The sequence below is a fragment of the Oncorhynchus clarkii genome, chromosome 23 (assembly GCF_045791955.1).
Source record: "Oncorhynchus clarkii lewisi isolate Uvic-CL-2024 chromosome 23, UVic_Ocla_1.0, whole genome shotgun sequence".
NCBI classification, from domain to species: Eukaryota; Metazoa; Chordata; class Actinopteri; order Salmoniformes; family Salmonidae; genus Oncorhynchus; species Oncorhynchus clarkii.
Genome location: NC_092169.1, coordinates 21,072,432 through 21,092,584, shown reverse-complemented (window position 1 = coordinate 21,092,584; position 20,153 = coordinate 21,072,432). Strand labels below are relative to the sequence as shown.

The 20,153-nt window shown below is 41.9% G+C and overlaps 1 protein-coding gene across 1 annotated transcript in view; it reads left to right on the top strand.

Moving 5' to 3' along the window:
* Nucleotides 1-5,075: 5,075 nt before the first annotated feature.
* LOC139381566 (heterogeneous nuclear ribonucleoprotein L-like) overlaps nucleotides 5,076-20,153 on the top strand; it is a 56,568-nt gene continuing 41,490 nt past the window's right edge. The window contains exon 1 of the mRNA XM_071125201.1: nucleotides 5,076-5,450. Coding sequence (XP_070981302.1) covers nucleotides 5,247-5,450 — 204 coding nt within the window. The 5' untranslated portion in view covers nucleotides 5,076-5,246. The remainder of the gene's footprint in view (nucleotides 5,451-20,153) is intronic.

Sequence of the window (20,153 nt, the reverse complement as noted above, 5' to 3'; positions counted from 1 at the left end):
CATAAATGATGTCACACTTACTGAAACAGTAACTGCTCTCTTTTGACTTAATCCTCATTTGTCAGGGATATACTGTATATGTAAGTCGGTGCTGTTAACAAGATAAACATTTAGAAATGCAGCGGCCATAATGCAATCAGTGATGATTCTTTGGGCCTTTCACAGATGGGATAGAAGATCTGAAGTTCTGACACAACTCTCCTGCCCCAAGTTATAGCGGCAGAGATGAGAATCTCCTAAAAGTGTCAGAAGAAGCTGTTTTTCTCCCAGCTGGGGAGAGATAACGATCACAGCACCATCCACCTCCTCTGGTAGACCACAGGCCTTCTACCAAACCAATCTCCAACGTAGCCTCAGGCACCATACTGGGACCCATTTTCAAAACTTCCTAAAGTGTTACCACAGCACACGATTTAGAGTTCACATATTTGTAAGGCTCCTGCTATATGTTGCATACTTTAGTCTGTTATCTAGTTCTCTAAAGTTCCCACTAAGATGCTAGACTTGAATGTATCCTATAGCTGAGAAGGTCCTCCAGCTTAGTCGAACAGCTTTCCACTCCATAGGCTTATAGACAGTGGTATATTATTGACTGAGAATCATAACTACAGTCAGGAGGAAGCCTTCCCTCCATAGGAGGCTGGTGAGGGGAAGACAGCTCTAAATAATAGCTGGAATGAAGTGAAGAGTAACCATGTGTTTGAGACCATTCCAATCATTTCGTTCCAGCCATTACTATGATTTCTTCCTCCCTAATTAAGTTCCCAACAGGCACCTGTGCTTCCCTCAGTACTAAACTAGTAAATGTGGCAGGTCTCTGTCTATCTAACCAATGTTTTAAATTGGGCATTGGGCCTCCTGATTCTGAACATGTCCAAGGTGTTTTGCTCTGCTGAAACACACATTACCAATGTCCTCCTCTGCAAAATCAATAGCTCTAAACAGAAGGATTCAGACTCTCTATGCTTCAAGCTTGGGTGTGTCCAGTTCACATGTACAGTAACATTATGAAACCCAATATTTCCTCACCTTTTTAGTTTTATATGCTGTCCTTGTGTACTTTCGATTCTTTGCCCACCTCAGTAACACTAAACACACTAGTTTAAATTGCCAATCTATGCCTTATGTTTATTCAATGTCCACCCTATCTTCTTCACAGAGAGAGCCTAGCTGTCCCAGGATGACATGGAAGCGGTGCTTGTTAAGCTTCAGAGGCTTCAGTGTGATAAACTGGGTCATGTTGAAACCCCTGAGACACTCCCCAGTAGACCCTGTTAAAGCGAGAGATATCACCTCATCAAATGCATCCTATGGCCCTGTACACAGAGGAGCCAACCAACTGGGTTGTTTCCTTTATCTCTTCAAACAAAACCGCTTTAATCAAATCAAAGTTTATTGATCACGTACATAGATTTGAAGGTGTTATTGCAGGTGCAGTGAAATGCTTATGTTACTACTGTAGCTTCAAAAGTGCAGTAGAATGTCTCGCAAATACACAATAATCAAAAAAATTGAAACAAGAAATAACATTCCAATTGAATATATTAGAGCGATAAAATAAATGTGGTGTGTATAGACCGAATGTCATTTGGAAAATAAAATGGTATGTACACTGGTGTATATAATAGGATGACCTATGTCGAGAATACAGTATATACATACAGTACACAGTGGGTAAACAGTGTATAAACAGAATATGAGGTGACCAGTGTTCAATTACTTTATATACATGAGGCATTAGTCTCAAGGTGCAGGGCTGAGTACCAGGCAGGTAGCTGGCTAGTGATGGCTGTTCAACAGTCTGATTGTAACGCTCGTCCTCTTCTTCTGACGAGGAGTCGCAAGGATCGGACCAAAGCGCAACCTGGTACGTGTTCATGACGATATTTATTCAACTCAGAACACTAAAACAAAAATAACAACGAGACTGATACGAAACGAAACACGAAACAGTCCTGTCTGGTGACATACACAAAGACAGAAAATAAACACCCATGAAATACAGGTGGAAAAAGGCTACCTAAGAATGAATCTCAATCAGAGACAACTAACGACACCTGCCTCTGATTGAGAACCATACCAGGCCAAACGCAAACACAACATAGAAAACAGAACATAGACAACCCACCCAACTCACGCCCTGACCATACTAAAACAAAGACATAATAAAATAACTAAGGTCAGAACGTGACACTGATGGCCTAGTGATAGAGTTTCTCAGTCTTTCTGATGCCAGGACCACGTCTCTCAGTCTCGCAGTCTCTCAGTCCTGGCTCTGATGCCAACTCTCATCATGACCTGAGAATCAGGGTCAGTGTGGAGTTACACCTTAGCACAAAGGGAAGCAGGTGTTGCATTGAAATGTATTGTATAGCACTGTTCTGTTATATAGGCCTAAATTGTAGGGGCGGTAGCGTGGAGGCTAGAGGAACTACATATAAGTGTTGTACGAAAGGTCTGTACAATTCATTTCCTCTCATTGATGTAGGAGCCGTTGAAAGGATATTCAAGATCTTCAAGATCAAAGCTTTAATCCTTGTGTCATTGTTCCTCAACGGCACAATGCGCTCCACAAATTTGAGGTTTTGATTTTTACACACATAGGTCTATTGTCAGAAAAACCCAAGCAATGTTACAGTGTGATATTTAAAGCTCTTATGCCTGTTTACACCCACTCTCTCTTTCCCGCATGTTCTTTTTCGTTTATGGTCCACCTGTTTCTCTTCCCTCTTGAGATACTTGTCAGGTATCGAGCTGCATGCGTCAGAGTACTGTGTGACCCTAGGACCTTGAAGTCTTGCCTGGCTACCCAAACTCTTTGTTCTGGCCAAACGCTAAGCCATGGCCACAGTCGTTAGTTTTTTCTCCTCAATGAGTCTGGGTCTGAGTACCTACTCAATGATTTTTAGAACGCAAACACATTCTAACCATTCTGATTGGCCCCAGAAACCAATGGTTTGGGCCAGAGCCAGAAGACAAATGGTTAAAGTGGCATTGTGAAAATTCGTAATTGTCTTTGATACTCTGATTGGTTAGAGATTATCCAATCGCTGATGACTGTGTTGTACAACACCCCTAATTCTGACGTCACCACAAACGACTTCAATGATGGCAGTTTCAGACTGAAGAATGTAGAGAACATAGAGCAGCGGAAGAATTTAGTTTGAGTTGTGAACTTTGTTTTATCACAATGTGCTACAATACACACACACAGAAACAGATACCACAGATACAGATACCGCAGATACACATGGTGAAGACATCTATTTCTTCACTTCCTCTTCAGTGTGTGTGCTAGATGTTTTTTCATCCAGTTGCAGTTCCTCAGTTGGATGACTTAAACATTAGGGCCGAAATCCTAATATTAACTTGAACTTTTGCATAGATTATATGTCTTCATCTCAACCTGAGACGTGCATATCTGAAGATATTTCAAGATCCTTGAATAACGATACTGTTAATAACGTTAGAATAACGTTATCAAACCTACATGCTCAGATGCTTTTTCTTGATGTGTCTTACTTCTTCCCACGTAGATCTCAACAAGTGTGACTAGCATGTCTCACACACGTTTTGAAATCTCAGCTCTAAACAATGGCAGTCAAGTGTGAAAGGCTTACACCGGTGGGGGGGTTGACTGAGTATAGCTTTAATCCATGCTCGTGTATCACTCACTCCACCCACCTGTTACTATATATGGGTATTGTCCTTACACAATCTCAGCCTCCAACAAGACATTCCTGCCCAATGCCCATTGAATGGCTTATCAGATCTATGAAATCCGTTGTTTTTTTCTGTCTTAACATAACAGAGTGTGTGGGTAAAGAAGGGTGTGGAACGTGTGTGTGTGGGTGTGTAACAAGTCTGATTCCTTCCTGAATATACCTGCAACAGCTAACCAACAGGTTGGGGACACTACCCTCAGACCCCCTATCCAGTACCCTATCCAGTACCCTAGTGGGAGTCAAAGGGTTTCAAACAACATGACAATCTGAGTATGTTCAGGATGTTCATCATGATCAGTTTGACTAATGCAACACACTCTAACGGATATTCCCTCTGGTAGCCTACACAGCATCTAATATCAAGGACGATGGTGTGAATGAGGTGTGGTTTATAACAGTGAGTGTCAGACGGCAGTGAGTGAGACAAGAAGTGAAGGAAACCCACAGAGACCCTAGGATAAACAGCACAAATGTACAAACCCCAGAGACAGTGAGAGGAGGCTCCATTATCATTTCTTACTCCAACCTTTTTTTTAAAACAGTGTGAGAGAGGCATGTCACAGCAGTGCTCTGAGCTTGGGGGTCAAATGCATGCTGCCAAAAGAGTTTGACTTATAATAGAGGCTGTAGCCTATTGAATCATTGAATCAAATAAGGTCAAATCGTTATCATTATGGGTGCATTGAGAGTTTCAGAGAGATTTCACATCAGCAATCTGTTTGTGGTGGTCATTGAACCTCAGCTGTTCGTGATTTGAGGACATCTATTGACACCTAGCTGAATAGCCTATTGTTTATTTACAACAATATTTTAACAGTTGTTTAATAGTGCAGTGCATGAGTAGCAGTAATGACTGAGAAGCTGTAGTGACCATACCGCCTATTTGCATGGAAATGTTGGAGTGCAAATACCCATTTTGATTACGAATATTTGCGTAAATGAAAATCGTGCAAGCGGTCACACGTTTGCCACTCAACCCTTTCTTTTACTCAAGTTTGAATACACTTCAGTTATTCAGAAAAGTGTAAATGGAAAACTAGAACTGATATATATATATATTTCAGTGGTTATTGTTGGCTAAACACTGATACCTTGCGGTAAGAATGTTACACTTTACGAATTTAAACATTTTTTTCTGTTGCAGCAGAAGCACTGATATGACAGCTCGAGTAGTGGCAATAATCTCTGCGTACTTTGCTGCAGAATGTGGAGACTGGAGAGCGCTTGCTTTCTCTGTTGAACGACTAAGACTGGCCAATCGGTATCTGTATTCCTAATTAGCAAGCACAGACTGTCCAATGAGGGACGTTCTGGGTGGGTTCTCCACACACACCTTCTCGGGGCCACTCTGGTACAGAATCGCGAAGGAGGGCGCGTTACAGAATGACATACAGGTTTTCTTGATGCACACAACGCCAGAGACCATTAGAAAAAAAGAACGAGAAGGACTTTTCGACGAACGACTAGTCCGTCTTCACGCCTTGTGTCCAAGAAGGATTCAATCTCTCCATTTGAAGAGGCATGTCGCTTATTGAAGAATACGAAGAAGGGGAGTATGGGAGGGCGCCGAAGCGACTGAAGACCACTGAGGTGGAGGAGGGCGAGGAGCTGGAGGAGGGAGAGGATTCGGACTCGGAGTCTGCAGGGCTGCTCGGAGATGTGGAGAATGTAGGAGCCGATAAAAGGCCCCGGTGGACCGCAACGAAATACGGACCTGAAAGACGGGTAAGGGAAGCGACCTTATTATAATATAACATCTGAATCTGATCTTTTACAATGTTTCGCAATATTACTGGAAATAACTGGCAATGATCACAATGTTGCTATTGGAATAGTAGCCTAGCCTATATATAGTTTATTAATTCATTGGGTTCCTCTGCGATTGATAATCTGTCAGTCCTTTGCAGTCAATATATCAGTTGACAGTCTGAAGCACTACATGTAAAATTGAAGGGTACTGTCCAGCTAAAAATCATACAATGCGTTGGCAGACTACAGTTATTTTCTACTCTGACAAGGTGTAAATCTTGTTAAGAAAAGATGCACACTTGTTGAAGTAAAACGGGATTGCAATATGATCCACATGACATGGATTATAACTGATTTATTGGACAGTTTATGCATAACATCAAACTGCATAAAAAAAGAAAAGTGTTTTGCAGAGTTTCAACCAGCCTGGTCTCATAGACTAGAGGTAACATAGCACATGTAAATCTGGGACAGTGAAATGACATTTGGTATGGTTACATAAAACAGATTCGGTCAGGGTGGATGGGTGGGCATATAACACAAACATCTAGCAATCTAGCAAAGGCTAATTAGCAACTTTTCAACTACTTACTTATTTATAATAATGTAATAGGAATTGTAATTCGTAACATATCAAAAGAAATGGGCGATGGACAGCCACAAATGAAAACAGTTGAAGTCGGAAGTTTACATACACCTTAGCCAAATACATTTAAACTCAGTTTTACACAATTCCTAACATTTAATCCTAGTAAAAATGCCCTGCTTTAGGTCAGTTAGGATCACCACTTTATTTTAAGAATATGAAATGTCAGAATAATAGTAGAGAGAATGATTTATTTCAGCTTTTATTTATTTCATCACACACCCAGTGGGTCAGAAATGTACATACACTCAATTAGTATTTGGTAGCATTGCCTTTAAATCGTTTAACTTAGGTCAAACGTTTCGGGTAGCCTTCCACAAGCTTCCCACAATAAGTTGGGTGAAATTTGGCCCATTCCTCCTGACAGAGCTGGTGTAACTGAGTCAGGTTTGTAGGCCTCCTTGCTCTCACACACTTTTTCAGTTCTGTCCACACATTTTCTATAGGATTCAGGGCTTTGTGATGGCCACTCCAATACATTGACTTTGTTGTCCTTAAGCCATTCTTCCCCAACTTTGGAAGAATGCTTGGGGTCATTGTCCATTTGGAAGACCCATTTGAGACCAAGCTTTAACTTCCTGACTGATGTTTTGAGATGTTGCTTCAATATATCCACATCATTCTACTGCCTCATGATGTCATCTATTTTGTGAAGTGCCCCAGTTTCTCCTGCAGCAAAGCACCCCCACAAAGTGATGCTGCCACCCCTGTGTTTCACAGTTGAGATGGTATTCTTCGGCTTGCAAGCCTCCCCCTTTTTACTTCAAACATAACAATGGTCATTATGGCCAAACAGTTCTATTTTTGTTTCATCAGACCAGAGGACATTTCTCCAAAATGTACGATCTTTGTCCCCATGTGCAGTTGCAAACCGTAGTCTGGATATTTTATGGCAGTTGTGGAGCAGTGGCTTCTTCCTTGCTGAACGGCCTTTCAGGTTATGTCGATATAGGACTTGTTTTACTGTGGATACAGATACGTTTGCACCTGTTTCCTCCAGCATCTTCACAAGGTCCTTTGCTGTTGTTCTGGGATTGATTTGCACTTTTCGACTAGGAGACAGAACGCGACTCCTTCCTGAGCGGTATGATGGCTGCGTGGTCCCATGGTGTTTATACTTGTGTACTATTGTTTGTACAGGTGAATGTGGTACCTTCAGGCATTTGGAAAATGCTCCCAAGGATGAACCAGACTTGTGGAGGTCTACAATTTGTTTTCTGAGGTCTTGGCTTATTTCTTTAGATTTTCTCATGATGTCAAGCAAAGAGACACTGAGTTTGAAGGTAGGCCTTGAAATACATCCACAGGTACACCTCCAATTGACTCAAATTATGTAAATTAGCCTATCAGAAGCTTCTAAAGCCATGACGTCATTGTCTGGAATTTTCCAAGCTGTTTAAAGGCACAGTCATCTTAGTGTATGTAAACTTCTGACCCACTGGAATTGTGATACAGTGAATTATAAGTGAAATAATCTGTCTGTAAACAATTGCTGGAAAAATGATCATGTACAAATTAGATATCCTAACCAACTAGCGAAAACTAAAGTTTATTAACAGGAAATTTGTGGAGTGGTTGAAAAATGAGTTTTAATGACTCCAACCTAAGTGTATGTAAACATCCGACTTCTATTGTACACACCATATGAAACTTAACATATCACACTAAATGGAGTGTCTTGGTTTTACATACAGAATAATATGAAATGCTCTGAGATCATGTTGCAACAAACATACTGAACCCTATATAGACTATAGTAGTAGTATGCCTACTATTGTAACCGTGACATGAATATTGACTGACATTCGTGAAGTTAGGTAATATCCGTCATATCCTTAGCCTAATATCATGATCATGAGCTATTCATTATCCCCAGTGTGTTTGGAAATGTCCTCTACCTGCTGCTTTTTGTAAAAGTGCATAGTGACATGACATCTTTTCAGTGAAGGTGATTTGCACGGCTTACATAGGCTAAGTCTGTAGACTGTGCTACACTGTCAGAGTATAGTCTAGTCTTGTACACCTGTCACCATTAGACAGTGCATTATTGATGGTGATCCATGGGTCGCTCGGTTGGATAGGTTATGCGAATGTCAACATCTCCACTTCTGATGTCTAACGTCTGGAATTAAATTATGTGAAGGCCTGCTCATGCTCTGCAACTCTGACTTTACCAGGACATGAATAGTTGACTATTATTAAGAGTAAATAGTCTATAAACGTATAATAGTGCGTAAAGGGGAGCTGAGTATTTGGATTGTTAACCATAATCTTCTGAATTGTCCAGTGAAAATGAGCATCCTGATTTTCACTCATGTTTTAGATCTGATTTAGGTCATCTCAACCTCTGCGGGGTGCATAATGCAGCCCAGTATGTGCCTTGCTTTGAGATGCAGGAAGAGAAACCAGCTCCCTGCTCTTTGTGCATAGGCCTATCTCCGCTACATCTTCTCAGCAGATTATCATAAGAACGGTCCCGGCATGAGGAGGCATTGAACGCATTATCTAGATTAGCTATGCAGTGTTTTGGTCTTTGCTAGCTCAGGCGGTGCAGATCTTTAGTCTGTTGGTCGGCTTTTCCCCTTATCACCAAGAAAAAGCTGCGAATCCGCCACCGGCAAGACAGATTCAGCTGCCTGATGTCACAACCGGCTGTGGAGCATGCCCCTTATCTGTACTCTCTCCCAGCTAGGGTTGCCTGTACTTTCAACCAATAGATTGGTCGACATTTTAAAACGTGCATTTTTCCATATATACAGTGGGGCAAAAAAATATTTAGTCAGCCACCAGTTGTGCAAGTTCTCCCACTTAAAAAGATGAGAGAGGCTTGTAATTTTCATCATAGGTACACTTCAACTATGACAGACAAAATGAGAAAAAAAAATCCAGAAAATCACATTGTAGGATTTGTAATGAATTTATTTGCAAATTATGGTGGAAAATAAGTATTTGGTCACCTACAAACAAAAGTTTATCTCACATACTTTGTTATATACCCTTTGTTGGCAATGACAGAGGTCAAACGTTTTCTGTATTAATGGCACCTGTTTGAAAGGTTTCAGTATAAAAGACACCTGTCCACAACCTCAAACAGTCACACTCCAAACTCACTATGGCCAAGACGAGTGTTTGAGGACACCAGAAACATTGTCCTGCATGGCTGAAAGACCCAGCCACATTTCATCTTCAATGCCCTTGCTGGGGAAGGATGATCACATGAACGGTGAGCAAAATCTCACGAACCACATGGTCCCATTCATTCCTTCAGAGAGCTGGGATCAGTCAAAGCCTACCATGGTCACCTACGCCGCCAGGGACTCAAATCCTGCAGTGCATGATGTTTCCCCCCATGCTTCACAGTAGGTCCAGTGTTCTTTGGATGCAACTTAGCATTTTTGATGATCCAAAAATGAAGAGTTGAGTTTTTACCAAAAAGTTATATTTTGGTTTCATCTGACCAAAATTTAACTTTTCTGGATCAAAATGCTCAACTCGTCATTTTTGGAGGGCCTGGACATGTACTGGCTTAAGCATCCAAAGAACACTATACCTACTAGTGTGTTACTGATGGTAGGCTTCATGCTTTGGGGCTGTTCTCTGCAGGTCATTCACTAGGTCCCCCCGTGTGGTTCTGAATTTTTGCTCACCATGTATCGTGAGATTTTGACCCCACGGGGTGAGATCATCCTTACCTATCAGCAAGGGCATTGAAGATGAAATGTGGTGCAGGTCTACAATTTTGTTTCAATGGTGTCCTCTGACAGCTCGCCCGGGCCATAGTGAGTTGGAGTGTGCTGTTTGAGGTTGTGGTCTTTTAAACCTTGATAACAAGTTCAAACAGGTGACCTCTGTACAGGTAACAGGACAAAGGGCCTATATAACAGAAGTTACAGGTCTGTGAGAGCCAGAAATCTTGCTTGTTTGTAGGTGACCAAATACTTATTTTCCACCATAATTTGCAAATAAATTCATTAAAAATCCTACAATGTGATTTTCTGGATTTTTTTTTCTCATTTTGTCTGTCATAGTTGAAGTGTACCTATGATGAAAATTACAGGCCTCTCATCTTTTTAAGTGGGAGAACTTTTACAATTGGTGGCTGACTAAATACTTTTTTGCCCCACTGTAGACACACCCTATGTTTGAATAAAATCAACTATATTTAGGCTACCGAGCTTGTCAGATGCTTTAAGCACTGCGGTTAAAAATGAAGACACACAGATTACTAAAGAGGGTGTCAGAGATCAATAGAAAAAATCCTGTTCCCGACCATACTTCTCCCTCTGCAGCTTGCTGGCCTCGTCATGCTCCTAAAGTTGCCGGTATTAGGCTACACCTGTGGTCAGCAACCTTTTCCATTTGGAGTGCTAAGTTACCGTACCACTTCTACTGATCTGCTTTGCGTGCCAGTAATGTTTTTCGAATGCATATTTTCGTGGAACAGTTTAATTTAATATATAATAAAGTCTTCATATCTCAAAATCTATGTCATGTGTTTAAAAAAAGAAAAAAAATGTTTCACCTTTATTTAACCAGGTAGGCAAGTTGAGAACAAGTTCTCATTTTCAATTGCGACCTGGCCAAGATAAAGCAAAGCAGTTCGACACATACAACAACACAGAGTTACACATGGAGTAAAACAAACATACAGTCAATAATACAGTAGAAAAAGAAGCCTATATACATGGTGGCGAAGTAAATACAATATAGCAAGTAAAACACTGGAATGGTAGATTTGCAGTGGAAGAATGTGCAAAGTAGAGATAGAAATAATGGGGTGCAAAGGAGCAAAATAAATAAATACAGTAGGGGGAGAGGTAGTTGTTTGGGCTAAATTATAGATGGGCTATGTACAGGTGCAGTAATATGTGAGCTGCTCTGACAGCTGGTGCTTAAAGCTAGTGAGCGAGATAAGTGTTTCCAGTTTCAGAGAATTTTGTAGTTTGTTCCAGTCATTGGCAGCAGAGAACTGGAAGGAGAGACGGCCAAAGGAAGAATTGGTTTTGGGGGTGTCCAGAGAGATATACCTGCTGGAGCGCGTGCTACAGGTGGGTGCTGCTACGGTGACCAGCGAGCTGAGATAAGGGAGGACTTTACCTAGCAGGGTCTTGTAGATGACCTGGAGCCAGTGGGTTTGGCGACGAGTATGAAGCGAGGGCCAGCCAACGAGAGCGTACAGGTCGCAGTGGTGGGTAGTATATGGGGCTTTGGTGACAAAACGGATGGCACTGTGATGGACTGCATCCAATTTATTGAGTAGGGTATTGGAGGTTATTTTGTAAATGACATCACCAAAGTCGAGGAGCGGTAGGATGGTCAGTTTTACAAGGGTATGTTTGGCAGCATGAGTTAAGGATACTTTATTGCGAAATAGGAAGCCAATTCTATATTTAACTTTGGATTGGATATGTTTGATGTGAGTCTGGAAGGAGAGTTTACAGTCTAATCAGACACTTAGGTATTTGTAGTTGTCCACATATTCTAAGTCAGAACTGTCCAGAGTAGTGATGTTGGAAGGGCGGGCAGGTGCAGGCAGCGATCGGTTGAAGAGCATGCATTTAGTTTTACTTGTATTTAAGAGCAATTGGAGGCCATGTAAGGAGAGTTGTATGGCATTGAAGTTTGTCTGGAGGGTTGTTAACACAGTGTCCAAAGAAGGGCCAGAAGTATTCAGAATGGTGTCATCTGCATAGAGGTGGATCAGAGACTCACCAAGCAGCAAGAGCGACATCATTGATGTATACAGAGAATAGAGTCGGTCCAAGAATTGAACCCTGTGCCACCCCCATAAAGACTGCCAGAGGCCCGGACAACAGGCCCTCCGATTTGACACACTGAACTCTATAGTTGGTGAACCAGGCGAGGCAATCATTTGAGAAACCAAGGCTATCGAGTCTGCTGATGAGGATGTGGTGATTAACAGAGTCGAAAGCCTTGGCCAGGTCAATGAATACGGCTGCACAGTATTGTTTCTTATCGATGGCGGTTAAGATATCGCTTAGGACCTTGAGCGTGGCTGAGGTGCACCCATGACCAGCTCTGAAACCAGACTGCATAGCGGAGAAGGTGCAGTGGGATTCGAAATGGTCGGTAATCTGTTTGTTGACTTGGCTTTCAAAGACCTTAGAAAGGCAGGGTAGGATAGATATAGGTCTGTTGCAGTTTGGGTCAAGAGTGTCACCCCTTTTGAAGAGGGGGATGACGGCAGCTGCTTTCCAATCTTTGGGAATCTCAGACGACACGAAAGAGAGGTTGAACAGGCTAATAATAGGGGTTGCAACAATTTCGGCAGATCATTTTAGAAAGAGAGGGTCCAGATTGTCTAGCCTGGCTGATTTGTAGGGGTCCAGACTTTTGCAGCTCTTTCAGAACATCATCTGACATGATTTGGGAGAAGGAGAAATGGGGAAGACTTGGGCGAGTTGCTGTGGGGGGTGCAGTGCTGTTCACCGGGGTAGGGGTAGCCAGGTGGAAAACATGGCCAGCCGTTGAAAAATGCTTATTGAAATTCTCAATTATAGTGGATTTATCAGTGGTGACAGTGTTTCCTATTCTCAGTGCAGTGGGCAGCTGGGAGGAGGTGCTCTTATTCTCCATGGACTTTACAGTGTCCCAGAACTTTTGAGTTTGTGTTGCAGGAAGCAAATTTCTGCTTGAAAAAGCTTGCCTTGGCTTTTCTAACTGCCTGTGTATATTGGTTTCTAGCTTCCCTGAAAAGTTGCATATCACGGGGGCTGTTCGATGCTAATGCAGAACGCCATGGGATGTTTTTGTGTTGGTTAAAACCTCTTACTTCTACCCCCTCCTTTTTCGAACATTCTGTTAAAAATCGCGCAACTTTTCAGCGTCCTGCTACTCATGCCAGGAATATAGTATATGCATATGATTAGTATGTGTGGATAGAAAACACTCTGAAGTTTCTAAAACTGGTTAAATCACGGCTGTGACTATAACAGATTGTGTGTTTCATTGAAAAACGCAAGAAAAACTGCTCTCTGAAAGCTAAAAATAATTTCCATAAGTCACTTTCATGGGTTGTTAAAAGAGGACAAAATTTAATATCGACCTGCATGCAATTCATACAAATTCCACACGATGTCGCCATTGTCGTCATTTTCAATTGAATTTTTTGTTGGAAAATCCAAGTATCTGGCATCCGTTTCTTCCAGTCTCCACCAGGACGCTGTAAATGTGGACAATGGCAGCCATTGATTTGCAGACGAGGAGCTATTGAATATACATCGCCCTGTAATCATTTTGATAGATTATAAACGTTTACTAATACCTAAAGTTGGATTACAAAAGGATTTCGAAGTGTTTTGTGAAAGTTTATCGTCGACTTTTTTAATTTTAAAAAATGATGCAGCGTTAAAAAACAATGTTTTTTTCTGAATGACACAGCTTCCATAGAAAGCTATTTTGGGTATATATGGACCGATTTAAACGAAAAAAAGACCCAATAGTGATGTTTATGGGGCATATAGGAGTGCCAAGAAAGAAGCTCGTCAAAGGTAATGAATGTTTTATATTTTATTTCTGCGTTTTGTGCTGCGTCGGATAAGCAGAGTCTTTGTTTACGTCGCATTCAGGCATTTTCAGGTGGTGCATGCTATCAGATAATACCTTCTCATGCTTTCGCCGAAAAGCATTTTAAAAATCTGACTTGTTGGCTAGGTTCACAACGAGTGTAGCTTTAATTCAATACCCTGCTTGTGAATTTTGATCAAGGTTTGAGTTTTAACGAGTACATTTAGCATTTAGCGTAGCGCATTTGCATTTCCAGGTGCCTACTTGAGACATATGCGTCTCAAGTAGAATCAAGAAGTTAAGGGCAGTCAGGTCTGGAGAGAACCAAGGGCTATATCTGTTCCTGGTTTTAAATTTCTTGAATGGTGGTTAATAAAAATCTAAATGAAAATGACACATCTAAAAGTAACTTCTATTGCCAATATGTAAAGATAGCCAAATAAAAACATTGCAGCCCACAGGGAGAAAATATCCTGATAAAAATAAATGTCCTATGAATCACATTGGCTACACATGGCCTGTCTGCAAGGAACTTGAAACATGATCAACTATTGTATTAACTTGGTCAGGCCTGAAACTCCTGCTAGCAAACTTGCAACATTGTATAAAATATTCTGGGCCTTCAGAGTTTCCTAGACCAGTGAGCTCCGGACAGACAGTCACTACTGTAGGCTGTTGGGCAAGGGATAAGAAGTAATCAGGTAGGACTATTTTATAACGTTTCCACCAGATCAGAGCATGATATTTTTTTCCCCTTTCATGCTGAGTGGTAATCGAAGGGGAGAGAAAGAGCTGGAAAGATTTTTCAAATAGGCTACGTCGAGGAACTATTGTCATTCTCAATGGATGTAAAAACAGGCTTTATTTACTTGCTGTTTGAGGTGAAGAACTAATTACTTTGAAAAGCTCCACAGTGATGGTGAGTTAAGACAATCAGAAATAGTATCAGATCCCCAAATGGGCACATTTACAAGTCTACATTTGTGAGCAGGCCAGGTAGCCTAGGCCTAGTTCTATGTGTAATCAGGTGCGTGTCCTTACTCAAGATGGTCAGGAGCGCTCCAAACAAAACACAATGAATACATTGACAACCGATAAATGGAATGAAATAAACCAACACATTTTTCTCACAAGTGTAGCCTAGGTTGTACTCTCTGCAAACAACGTGTCCAGTCCTGCAATGACAAAGGTAAGACTGTAATAATAATATATTGAATGCATTAACAGAAATGACTGTAACCAAACAAACATTGTAGATTAGAAAAATTGGGAATTAACGGTAAATGTACTACTGGTGATATTGGTGTGCCATCCCCGCGGCCTCCTCAATGGTTTGGTCCACTTAGACAGGCGTGAATCAGACAAGTGTCTCGTGTGCCATCATTTGTTATATATACAGTGCCTTGCGAAAGTATTCGGCCCCCTTGAACTTTGCGACCTTTTGCCACATTTCAGGCTTCAAACATAAAGATATAAAACTGTATTTTTTTGTGAAGAATCAACAACAAGTGGGACACAATCATGAAGTGGAACGACATTTATTGGATATTTCAAACATTTTTAACAAATCAAAAACTGAAAAATTGGGCGTGCAAAATTATTCAGCCCCTTTACTTTCAGTGCAGCAAACTCTCTCCAGAAGTTCAGTGAGGATCTCTGATTGATCCAATGTTGACCTAAATGACTAATGATGATAAATACAATCCACCTGTGTGTAATCAAGTCTCCGTATAAATGCACATGCACTGTGATAGTCTCAGAGGTCCGTTAAAAGCGCAGAGAGCATCATGAAGAACAAGGAACACACCAGGCAGGTCCGAGATACTGTTGTGAAGAAGTTTAAAGCCGGATTTGGATACAAAAAGATTTCCCAAGCTTTAAACATCCCAAGGAGCACTGTGCAAGCGATAATATTGAAATGGAAGGAGTATCAGACCACTGCAAATCTACCAAGACCTGGCCGTCCCTCTAAACTTTCAGCTCATACAAGGAGAAGACTGATCAGAGATGCAGCCAAGAGGCCCATGATCACTCTGGATGAACTGCAGAGATCTACAGCTGAGGTGGGAGACTCTGTCTATAGGACAACAATCAGTCGTATATTGCACAAATCTGGCCTTTATGGAAGAGTGGCAAGAAGAAAGCCATTTCTTAAAGATATCCATAAAAAGTGTTGTTTAAAGTTTGCCACAAGCCACCTGGGAGACACACCAAACATGTGGAAGAAGGTGCTCTGGTCAGATGAAACCAAAATTGAACTTTTTGGCAACAATGCAAAACGTTATGTTTGGCGTAAAAGCAACACAGCTGAACACACCATCCCCACTGTCAAACATGGTGGTGGCAGCATCATGGTTTGGGCCTGATTTTCTTCAGCAGTGACAGGGAAGATGGTTAAAATTGATGGGAAGATGGATGGAGCCAAATACAGGACCATTCTGGAAGAAAACCTGATGGAGTCTGCAAAAGACCTGAGACTAGGACGGAGATTTGTCTTCCAACAAGACAATGATCCAAAACATAAAGCAAAATCTACAATGGAATGGTTCAAAAATAAACATATCCAGGTGTTAGAATGGCCAAGTCAAAGTCCAGACCTGAATCCAATCGAGAATCTGTGGAAAGAACTGAAAACTGCTGTTCACAAATGCTCTCCATCCAACCTCACTGAGCTCGAGCTGTTTTGCAAGGAGGAATGGGAAAAAATGTCAGTCTCTCGATGTGCAAAACTGATAGAGACATACCCCAAGCGACTTACAGCTGTAATCGCAGCAAAAGGTGGCGCTACAAAGTATTAGCATAATTAAGGGGGCTGAATAATTTTGCACGCCCAATTTTTCAGTTTTTGATTTGTTAAAAAAGTTTGAAATATCCAATAAATGTCGTTCCACTTCATGATTGTGTCCCACTTGTTGTTGATTCTTCACAAACAAATACAGTTTTATATCTTTATGTTTGAAGCCTGAAATGTGGCAAAAGGTCGCAAAGTTCAAGGGGGCCGAATACTTTCGCAAGGCACTGTATTTGCCACTGCTTGACTAAAAAAAATCTTGGTCGACCAGACAATCGACCAGTCGAGTAAATGTGGTCAGCCCTACTCCCAACTAATGTTTGGGTGCTAAACATTAGTTGGGAACTAAATGTTTGGGAACTAAACTAGTGTTTATACAATGTTTATCACATGTGTAACTCTGTGTTGCTGTTTTTGTCGCATTGCTTTGCTTTATCTTGGCCAGGTCGCAGTTGTAAATGAGAACTTGTTCTCAACTGGCCTACCTGGTTAAATAAAGGTGAAATAAAACAAAATAATAAATAAAGTTACACAAAACTACACCACTGCACAAACCATAAATACATAAATAAAATTTCACACTACAGTCCACGGTCGTCTAGACAAGACTCCAGCCTTGGGTAAGACAAAGGGGAGGGATGTGTCGATTTCTAACGTTAAGTGTAGATTTTTTGCTCGCTTGAGTTCCGAGTACCTCATAATAATCTACAGACCATAATATTTTCAAAGATAGTTTTAATTTTATTTTTCGTAGCTGTTTATTTACCACCACAAACTGATGCTGGCACTAAGACCACACTCAACAAGATCTATAGGGCCATAAGCAAACAAGAAAATGCACATCAAGAGGCGGCGCTTTTTTTGCCGGTGATTTTAATGCAGGAAAACTGAAATACATTTTACCAAATTTGTACCATCATGTCACCAGTGTAACTAGAGGTGACAAAACTCTTATTCACCTTTACTCCACACACAGAAACATATACAAAGCTCTCCCTCGCCCTCCCTTTGGAAAATCTGACCATAACTCTATCCTCCTGATTCCTGCTTACAAGCAAAAACTCAAACCTGGAAGTGGACCGATGAAGGTGGATGCTAAGCTACAGGACTGTTTTACTTGCACAGACTGGAATATGTTCTGGGATTCATCTGATAAAATTGAGGCGTTTACCACATCAGTCACCGGCTTCATTATTAAGTGTATCGGTGACGTCATCCCCACAGTGGCCATACGTACTGTACATATCCCAACCAGCAGCCATGGATTACAGGCAACATCCGTACTGAGCTAAAGCCTAGAGCTGCTGTTTTCAAGGAGCGGGACACTAATTCGGGCGCCTATAAGAAATCCCACTATGGCCTACAATGAGCCATCAAATAGGCAAAGCATCAATACAGGACTAAGATCAAATCCAGCTACGCTGGCACCTACGCTCATCGGATGTGGCAGGGCATGAAAACTATCATGGTTTACAAAGGGGAAACCCAGATGCGAGCTTCCCAGTGACGAGAGTCTACCAGACCTGTTAAATGCCTTCTATGATTGCTTCGAGGCAAGCAACACTGAACCATGCATGAGAGCACCAGCTGTTCTGGACAACTGTGTGATCTTGCTCTCCGTAGCCGATGTAAGACCTTTAAACAGGTTAACATTCAGACAGATTACCAGGACGCGTAGTCAGAGCATGCGCAGACCAGCTGGCAAGTGACTTCACTGACATTTTCAACCTCTCCCTGACCCAATCTATAATAGCTACATATTCTAAGCAGACCACCATAGTCACTGTACCCAAGAACGCCAAGGTAACCTGTCTGAATGACTATCGCCCCATAGCACTCACAACTGTTGCCATGAAATACTTTGAAAGGCTGGTCATGACTCACAACACCATCATCCCAGACACCCTGGACCCACTCCAATTCGCATTGGTGCCCCAACAGATGCACAGATGATGCAATCTCTATTGCAATCCACACTGCCCTGTCCCACATGGAAAAGAGGAACATCTATGTGAGAATGTTGTTCAACTACAGTTCAACTACAGTTGAGCGTTCAACACCAGAGTGCACTCCAAGCTCATCACTAAGCCCAGGACCCTGCGACTGAACACCTCCCTCTGCAACTGCATCCTGGGCTTCCTGACGGGCAGCCTTCAGGTGCTGAGGGTAGGCAACAACACATCCGCCACGCTGACCCTCAACAGGGGGGCCCTTCAGGGGTGCACGCTTTGTCCCCTCCTATACTCTCTATTCACCCACGACTGAGTGGCCGCGCACGAATGCAACACCATCATTACGTTTGCTGACAACACGACGATGGTAGGCCTGATCACAGACGACAATGAGACATCCTATAGGGAGGCGATCAGTGGTGTGGCAGTGTGGTGCCAGGAAAACATCTCCCTCAACATCAGCAAGACAAAGGAGCTGATCGTGGACTACAGGAAATGGAGGGCCGAGGACGTCCCCATCCACATCGACAGTGCTGTAGTGGAGTGAGTTGAAAGCTTAAAGTTCCTCTGAGTCCACATTACTAATTAGTTAACCTTGTCCACACACACCAACACAGTCATGAAGAAGACACGACAATGCCTCTTCCTCCCCTCAAGAGGCTAAAAAGGATTTGGCATGGGCCCACAGATCCTCAACAGGTTCTGCATCTGCACCATTGAAAGCATCTTGAATGACTATTACTACTTGGAATGGCAACTGCTTGTCATCCGACCGCAAGACGCTACAGAGTGTAAGACGTATGACCCAATATAGCACTGGGACCGAGGTCCCTGCCATCCAGGACCTCTATACCAGGTGGTGTCAGAAGAAGGTCCTAAAGATTGTCAAAGACTCCAGCCACCCAAGTCATAGACAGTTCTCTCTGCTACCGGCAAGCGGTACCGATGCACCAAGGTACCGATGCACCAAGTCTGATTCCAAGTCTGGAACCAACAGGACCCTGAAAACCTTCTACTACCAAGCCATAAGGCAGCTGAATAGTTAACCAAATAGCTACCTGGACGATCTGCGTTGACTCACTTTTGCACTAACTGTTTTGACTCATCACATATGCTACTACTACTGCTTATTATCTATCCTGTTACCTAGTCACTTTACCCCTATCTATATGTACATACAGGTATCTGTACATACAGCCCTGCACATCGACTCGGTACAGTTACCCCGTGCATATAGCAAAGTTCTATCATTTTTTATTCTAGAAACCCTTACACTGTTTGTCTACACCTGTTGTTTACCAAGCATGTGACAAATCTTTAAAAATATATATATATAGATGAAGTCTTTACTGTATGTGCTTGTTACGATTAAATAAACGCTTCAGAATTCATAAAAAGTGACGTTGGCCGATGAAGATTATCTTGTAAAATAAAACATAAGATTTCCTAAGCCTGTGTGTTACACAGACCATATGTCCAGCATTTATCCAAACCCCCCCCCCCAAAAAAAACTAAAAAACATTCATTTCCCCATAGGCCTACAAAAAGACCCCATTACTATTGCGCTCTATATGCTAATGTGATTCTATGTGGAGAAAACACGCCTTTTTACCTTTTGCGCTTCAATGCACATGTGTAATTTAACGTAGCCTTCATTTAAATGAGATGCTGTCAAATAGGCTCCATTGATAATCTGTTTTTATTTTGTAGGCCTATCCAATTCATCCCAATTAGGTAGCATACAGTAGGCCTACCCTGAGAGC